General features: G+C 35.5%; 1 protein-coding gene and 1 non-coding gene across 2 annotated transcripts in view; both read right to left on the bottom strand.

Moving 5' to 3' along the window:
• Positions 1–730: 730 nt before the first annotated feature.
• Smp_144020 (hypothetical protein) overlaps positions 731–8,954 on the bottom strand; it is a gene marked incomplete at both ends in the record, with an annotated part of 93,329 nt that continues 85,105 nt past the window's right edge. Inside the window, 3 exons of the mRNA XM_018797787.1 lie at positions 731–954; positions 3,704–3,938; positions 6,950–6,962. Coding sequence (XP_018652794.1) covers positions 731–954; positions 3,704–3,938; positions 6,950–6,962 — 472 coding nt within the window. The remainder of the gene's footprint in view (positions 955–3,703; positions 3,939–6,949; positions 6,963–8,954) is intronic.
• Positions 4,947–5,015, bottom strand: Smp_tRNA_01822_Gln_TTG.1.1. The gene has a single exon. It is a non-coding gene (tRNA).

Raw genomic sequence — 8,954 nt, 5'->3', positions numbered from 1 at the left:
ATAGAGATTATAAGTTTGTTAATGGAATTATAAACTTCTGTTGAATGTGATGGCTAGAACATGCTTAGCGCTAACAGATGAGCCATATAACCTAACTTGCTAAGATAGTTAGTACAGGATGGGAGCTTTATTGATGATGAACCCAGCAAAATTAAAAAAATATATTTAAGTTGATCGGTTATATAAATTGATTACAGCGATTATAATTTATGAACTAAGCGGTTGTCATAAAACACAATTCACAGTGAAAATGGACAGAAAGTCTACAAAGTCATACAACAAAAATAGTATTGAAAGTTGATCTTAAATCCATATCAAATCGATATTGAATTAACTCATCATAAGTTGTATTTGAGGACTTCATATCCACAACAATTCAATCATTCAGTTATTCTAAATCATTAATTAAATTGACCGATGATTGGGTCAGTGGTCTATCGGTTAAGTACTCTGGCGCGAGACTGGTAGGTCCTGGGTTAGAATCTCGTGAGGAGGGATCTTGGATGCGCACTGCCACAGAGGAGTCCCATGATAGGACGAAACAGCCGTCCAGCGCTTCCAAGTTCTCCGTAGTGGTCTAACTTCAGTTAACTCATGATTTCAAATATGAAAATACTGAAATCTCCACAAAACCCATTCCGATCATTGTATATTTGTTAACTAACCAACATTTACTCATATTACATACAATAATGGTATGAATCATATTGATTTTAAAATTGAATCTGGTTTACTGATGTAACTCACCGTCTACTGTAATATTCACATCTGGTGAAGATTGTCCTCTTGTAACTAGTTCTAATTCCACTTCTCCTTCATCATTATCATTTGTAGCTGGACTTGGATAAGTTGAACTATGCTTCTCTTTACCAGTTGGAGATGAATTTTCATTCAATTCATTGTTTAACTTTTCAGCAATCCAACCATTCTCTGTTTTCAGTTCTGGAGTTTCTTCTAGGTAATAAAAAGCATTCAAATTCAAGTTTTATCCCACACGAATTAAACATTAAAATATGCTTTAGGGATTATTTGGTTTGTAATTTAACCTACTTATGAGTAGTTTGAAGCTACTTTCGAAAATTGTAATATGGGTAAAGTCTAATATCAAAATTACAGTTCTGGTTAAATTTATGCTAACGCCACCGCAAATATCTCTGTGAAGTGGAACTAGATGATTTTAGGTCCCATGGAGGTTTTTTCCCTTAAAAACACTTGCGGTTAATTGTTTAGCTTCTTCCATTAACTTAGAGTACCACTGAATTAGGAGGAACAGACAGATTCGCTCAACCCCATGGAATTTTCGATGTCGACAGTTATTACTACATATAGAACCCTTAAAGACTATTGAACATTTGGCACATATGTTACTTATTTACAATCGATTAATAACTGAGTAAAAGTTGGCAAAATTTAATCACCGCTAACGGATTAGACAAATATGGCATTGACTAATCAATCGTAAATATCTCACGGCCTGAATAGCCCACTTGTGATGTTTCGCATCGTGAAGATGAGTGACATTAGATCGGATCTTTTGGTTGGCTGCAGTTTCTTTTAAGATCGCAGGTACATCTTGCTGACGGGTATAAAAAAGCATATAACCTCTATGAAACAGTTTTCTTGTCGACTACTTACAATTACCTGCCAAATGTGTGAAAACATTCAAGTCACTATCTTAAATCTAATTAGTTCATCCTTAAACTTTAGTTTCACTGTTGGGAATATGGATCATTTTATCTCAGCTCAGCAGTTTATTGTTATATCTCGTACTTAGATCTTAGTATAACTTGAGCACTCGAACGCTAAGACCTTCTCAAGTAGCAAAACAAGAAGACAAGCAGAAGAAATGTTATTCCAAAATAATGTCGATTGTGGTACAAAATTGTCAGATAGTTGTAGTTTTTAGCAAAAACAAAATCATCATTATAGTTATCCAATCCGCATACAGGGGGTTATTAACATTTGTCCAATAGGGAATATACACATAGTGATTCTGGAATACTTTTCCAAAGGCTGATTGAATGAAATATGTCCGGCTCCTTATGAGCTTCTTAGAGCTTCCTTAAGTTCACCTGTCGACCGTCATCAAATTTATACTTAATGCCATCACTGCAAAACTCGAAGTGTTCAATTAATAGCAACACTGCAGCTTTGTACTATTCATGAGTACATTATTATGATCAAATAGCTGTGAAATGTTTTCTAGTTTCCAATTATTTCTAGTGACCTATGGAAAGTTAAGCCAGTACTTGACCAAACAGAATACAAGTTAGGTGAAGGATGAAAGAAGGCTTTATGAGTTATATGAATGGCTATATCTACAGTTTATTTTTTAAGCAATCTTCAAGAATTCATCAATCATGATCTCTATAACTCCACCTGTAGCTCTTCTACAGTTACTGCCGATCCCAAGCCCTGGCAAAGGAGAAGGGTTGGGCATAGGGTTAACGACCCCATCCCTTACAAAAACTAACTCGCTAAAAAAACGCTAACCAGAAAAAATTGATCTCCATACTTAAATCATTCCATGTTTATCCATATCAACAGTATTAATAATTAAATATTGGTAACACTATTCGTTCTAACCTTGACGAATATTCGTATAGACATTTGTTATTATATTTAGAATTTTACTCAAAAATTCAATAGGTTCAGTGCTAAATTTGATTAGTTCATCAATTTAGTGTAGTATATTGTTATCAATTCATCTACACAGAATCAAGTCTACTCATATCGACAAATATAAGTAGTATGTATCATCAATCAAAAATGAAATGCCTGGAGGCAGAAGGTTAACAAGATCAAAAAAGAGAACAAGAACAATGGATGATTGGTGTGGAAACAAAAGAACAATAAAGCCTGAGACAACTGATTGTCATTTTGTAAAGGAAGTATTGACTGTATGGTTCTTAGATTTTATTTTTTCTGGTAAGCGTTGTTTTAGCGAGTTAGTTTTCTACGGCATGGGGTCACTAACCCCATGCCCAATCCTCCTCCTTTACCCGGGCTTGGGACCGGCAGTAACTCTAGAAGAGCTACAGGCGGATACTATCAACGATAGCATTTTATGGGAGAGGACAAACCAGCTTCCATCTAAAGAGGAAATTAGGAAAAGACGTTGGAAGTGGATAGGACATACATTAGGAAAATCACCAAACTGCATCACGAGGCAAGCGCTAACTTTGAATCCTGACAGGAAGCGGAAAAGAGAAAGGCCAAAGAATACATTACACTGGGAAATAGGAGCAGATATGAAAACGGTGAATGTTACCTGGAATGAACTGGGAAGGATTGCCCAAGACAGGGTTGGATGAAGAATACTAGTGTGCGGCCTATGCTCCTCCTCGACGAGGGATAACAGGCTTAAGTAAGTCATAAATTTTACTAAGACGTTCTATAGTTTTTGTGCTCGAATACAAAAAAAAAGATAATAATAAATACTCAGAAGGGGTTTTGTGGCGATTTCACTATTTTTCATAGTTGAAATCATGAATCAATGGAAAACTTGGAAGAACTAAACAGCCGTTGCGCTTTGCTGAAGAGTCCCACAATAGGACGAAACGGCCGTCAAGCAGTACTTCTAGGTTTTTCATGGTAGTCTAGCTTCAATTAACTTATGATTTCAACTATGAAAATTATGATAATAATAATAATTACATACGTTCTATTGTTCCTGTATTTGGTACAACAATAACAGCATAACCATTTGTTTTAACTGATAAATGTTCATTAATCAATTTATTATTTATTTGATTCAATTGATATTTACGTTGACGTTGATTAGGTAATTGTGTAGAACCAATCATTAATTGTGGTAAATGTTCTATATTATTTAGATTAGATTGTTTATATTGTAATTCATCTGATTGATTATATTTTCTATATTGTGGTGATTGACTTTTATCACGTTTCTCTATATTATTATATTTATAAGTAACCTTTATATTTAAACAAAAAAACAAAACAAAAGAAGATTGAATATGATAGCGAGTATATGGGGGAGATTAAAATTTATAAATGAACCAATCAGATTTAAGATAGAAGGTCATGAATTTCAGCGCTAAATTTAATGATCTATTTGAACTAAATAACATATTAGCATTTTAGCTGATGTTAGTTTATGATGAAAATCTTAAATCTAATTCCATTAACTATCAACTGTGAATCATAATCTTTATTCTTCAAATTGTTTTGTAGATTTTCATAGTTGAAAGCATGAGTTAATTGAAGCTAGACCATCAAGGGAAACCTGGAAACACTGGAAGGCCGTTTCATCCTCTTGTGGGACTCCACGATCCTGTCTCTTGAGATTCGAACCCAGGACCTATCGGTTTCGCGCTAGAGCACTTAACCGATAGATCACTGAGCCGGAATCTGACGGCCGTCCAGTGCTTCCAGGTTTTCCTTGGTGGTCTAGCTACAACTGACTCATGCTTTCAACAATGAAAATACTGAAATCTCCACAAAACCCGTACTGATTATACATTTTATTTAGTTCTGTCTAGTAGGTGAACATTCTCAAGGTTACTATGGTGTTGCTCAAAAATCGTCCATAAATTATAGTCTCACTTTATATTTAAAAGTTATCAATTTGTACCTTATTTGAACAATTCTCAAAGCGACAAAAGTCATTCAAAGCGATTTCAGAGTTAAGATCTATTATAGATCATTTAATGGTCAGAAAATGAATAAAAAACTAACAAATGTCTGTATGTTTTATCCTTTTCATTATGTTTAGTATCTTTCATGGAAGATATAGATCCATTGTAAATGCTCATGAATTACAACATTCACCAGGAACAAAATTGAAAATCTTATTGAATAATGAAACAATATGATACTGTTAGGTAAATAAGTTTCTATTTTGCAATGCTGGATAGTGGCTAGCAATCAAATCAAGGACGGACGTTTCGTCCTATTTGGGACTCGTCAGCAGATTTGTTAATTTTCACTCTGAGACTCGAACCCAGTACTATTCGCTTCAAACGCCATTGCGTTATCCACTTAGCTACTGAATCCTGATAGCCACCTGCTTGTGCAATAACAGTGGGAAGATACAAGTAAACAACACTAAGTGAACTTTCTATTTTATTCATGAAATCCAAGATATAATGTCAGCTGGAATAAATTATATAAAATATCTTGTAGATGGTACCTTTATTCAGGGCTTTATTTGTTTGGGTTTGTAAATGGAATGGCATGAAAGGAAAATTATAAAAACCAGTTAACCATTCTCAGTCAGTCAGTCAACTATAACGTAGGAACATGCACATATATGCATCGGTTCAGGTTGACACACCTCATTAGCACAACAAGATGAACATCGAGTTCATAGAAGCAGTTATATCTTACTTACGCCTGTTAACCCGTGTGAAGGAGCATAGGCAGCCCACCAGTATTCTCCATCCAACCCTGTCTTGAGAAATCCTTTTCATTTCCTTCCAGTTGATATCCATCCTTTTCATATCTCCTCTTTCCCAACATAATGCGTTCTTTGGGTTTTCTCTTTTCCGCTTCCCTTCCGGATTCCAAGTTAGGGATTGCCTCGTGATGCAGTTTGGTGATTTCCTTAATGTATGTCCTATTCATTTTCAACGTCTTTTCCTAATTTCCTCTTCAGCTGGAAGCTGCTTTGTTCCCTCCCACAGTAGCCTGTTGCTCATGGTATCCAGGCCAGTGAATGTTGAGTATCTTGAGTAGACTAGTGTTCACAAATACTTGCACGTTTTTGGTGATAGTTGTGGTAGTTCTCTAAGTTTCAGATCCGTACAGTAGAACCGTCTTGACGTTCGTATTGAAGATTCTGACTTTGACATTGGCTGGTAATTGTTTTGAGTTCCATATGTTCTTAAATTGTAGGAATGCTGTACTTACTTTACCAATCCTCGTCTTTACATCTGCATCCGATCTTCCTTGTTCATCGATTATGCGTCTCATGTACGTGAAACTTTCCACCTATTTCAGAGCTTCTCCATCAAGTGTGACTGCGTTGGGGTTTTACATGTTGCTTTTGAAGATTTAGCTTTATCTTTTATGTATGTTAAGGCCTACTGATTCACAGGCTTCTTATATAGCGGTTGTTTTCATCTGCATTTGTTCGTGTGTATGAGATAGAAAGGCCAGGTCATCCTATGAAGTCCAAGTCTTCTAGCTGCATGCAAGCTGTTTATCGTATTCCGTGCATCCTTTGAAATATGGAGGTCTTCATAATCCAGTTGACTAACAGAAGAAAGAGAAAGGGAGAGAGCAAGTAGCCTTGTCTGACTCCAGTTCTCACTTGGAATACATCTGTTTGCTGTCCTCCATACACCACTTTATACTGTAGTCTGTCTTATGAATTCCGGATGATGTTGACGATCTTCTCAGGTAAACCATAGTTTTCAAGAAGTTTCCATAATATTCTCCTATCCACTCTGGTGAATGCTTTCTCATAGTCGAGGAAGTTAACGCATAGTGACCAGTTCTATTCAATTGACTGATCAACAATGATCCGTAGTGTTGCGATTCAGTTGGTACATGACCGATCCCAGCGGAATCCCGTCTGTTAATCTCGAAGCTGGAAGTTTACTCAGTGTTTCATCCGGTCCAGCAACACTCAGTTAAAAACTTCTCCTGGTACTGGTGATAGTATGGTGTTTCTGAAGCTGAGTTCTTACACTTCCCCAGATCTCTTTTCTTTGGTATCTTGATGAGGTGTACTTCTTTCCTTTCCATCGTCATTTGTTCTTCGTCCCAAATCTTCCTGAATAGAATATAGAGCATGTTGACACTTGCTACTATGTCTGTCTTCAGTGCTTCAGCTGGTATGTTGTCAAGTCCTACTACTTTCCCATTATTGATTTGTTTGATAGCCATTCTAATTTCTTCGTTCATTGGTGAAGTGACAACTATAGCTGTTCAAAGCTAAGAAAACAATCACCTAAGCGTTTTTAGCCTTTTCTATTCTTACAATAGTACCCATCCTAAAAAATGATTCAAACTATTTACATATCGATAAACAACAGAAAGAAAAAAAGAAGACAGAGTAAACACTTTAAAACTAACATTGTCTAATATGATATTGATACTATTTAAATGAATTAATATTTATCTAAACTAAATTTTAGACAGGATATACATAATTTCAAGGGAGTTTTGTGGAGATTTTAGTAATTTCATATAATTGAAATCATTAGTCGATTGAGGCTAGATCACCGTTAAAAACTTGGAAGCACTGGACGGCTGTTTTGTCCTATCGTAGGACTCCTAAGCATGGCGAATCCACGATCCCGCCACTCGAGATTTGAATCTAGAATCTATCAGTCTCGCGCTTGTGCACTTAAACACTAGACCACTAAGCCGGCATCCAACGCTTTTAATGTGTAACTTCAACCAATCTACGAAATTGAGGGACACATCCATCAATGTCTTCAGTGAGTTAATATCTCACAACAGACCCGGTTGAACTCCATTGGTCATTGCTTCTCACTAGAACTCCAGGAAATATCTAATGGAGCCAATCACTAGTGAGCATATGATCATTATTAGAAGGGGGTTTTGATGAGATTTGTTTTACTCGAAAGTGTTACAACCCTCTAATTAATGAGAATATTTATTATTGATTTAAGTAGTAGATAGAATTCTTTAAAAAGGTGTTTCATTCAAAAATGAATTATTTTCAGAAAATAATAACAATCATATTCTCTTGATGAAATCTGGCTCTGGGATGTACAGTAGAGAAGGTATTCGATGGAATATCCTGCTTTATATAGGTTTATTGCTAGTTGGTACTCATTAGCGAGGTGTTTCTTTGTTCTTTGGTGGACTGATACTTTCTGTGACTGGAATCTGAGTTGTACAACTTTACCGTTTGAGCTGTTATCACTTAGCTGATAGAGATATTGGTGAACACATGTACATTGAGAAACAACGAATACCACTTTTGATAGCACATGCAGTATATTAACATTTTAAGAGTTTATATTGTCAAATTACTCAAACTAGAAACTCTATTTAAGCTTGGTTCATAGAATTTGATCATTTTTAAAAGACTAGACAAACATAATCGTAGTTACTACTTCGTAATACATTAGTTGTTTACTATTTTAGAATTTCAAACTTAAACAGAACAACTATTGGTTGTTACAACTGATGGAAACTATCTACTTGTAAGGATGGCTCGTTGGCAAACTCAAGGAAGCCTCAAGAAGCCCAGAAAGAGCCAAAGACATTCCATCAAATTATCACTAGGGGAACATTCTAGAATGTCGACATGTAGCTTACCTATTGGATGAATAAGAAGGATCCCCTATGTGCCTTTTGGCTGTCCTAAATGATGATTTACTTTCAGCCAAAAAAACTATAAATTCATGAGATTTTTGTACTATATTTGACACTGTGTTGGGAATAACACTCCTACTTACTAGTCTTCTGTCTTCGCTCCTGCGATGCTGCAGGTTCGATCACTCAAGTAGTCTAGTAGTACGCAGCATAGCAAGAATCTAAAGCTCTACATATAGCACTACTATTAATTCATTGTTAAGTAGTTAGTCTTGACTTGCCTCTGAATACCTAACCATCGTTATTGTAATTATTTATTCTAACAAATTCAAAGTATGTTCATGAAATTGACTCCCCCCCATAAAAAAGACGAATAACAAAACATATCTCTCATACTTGAGGTCTAGCTGTTACTGTATTAACATAACGACTTGACTTTGAAACTGGTGGTAACTTCTCATTTCGATCAGAATCTTTATCTAAATTCTCTTCATCTTTTCCTGTTGATAAATCATTATTATTTAATAAATGTTGATTTTCTTGTATTGGTGAACCACGATAAATATGACCATCCATACCTTGTAAATTAAGAGTTTCTCTAAAGAAAGGAAAAGAGAAATTTCAGTTGAAAATATGCACAAACTAAATAAGATGGTGAAGAAGATTTGTAGCTGAGGTGGGTGATTTTAATGGAG

The sequence above is a fragment of the Schistosoma mansoni genome, chromosome 5 (genome assembly GCF_000237925.1).
Source record: "Schistosoma mansoni strain Puerto Rico chromosome 5, complete genome".
Taxonomy (NCBI): Eukaryota; Metazoa; Platyhelminthes; class Trematoda; order Strigeidida; family Schistosomatidae; genus Schistosoma; species Schistosoma mansoni.
This window is presented reverse-complemented; position numbering and strand designations above follow the sequence as displayed.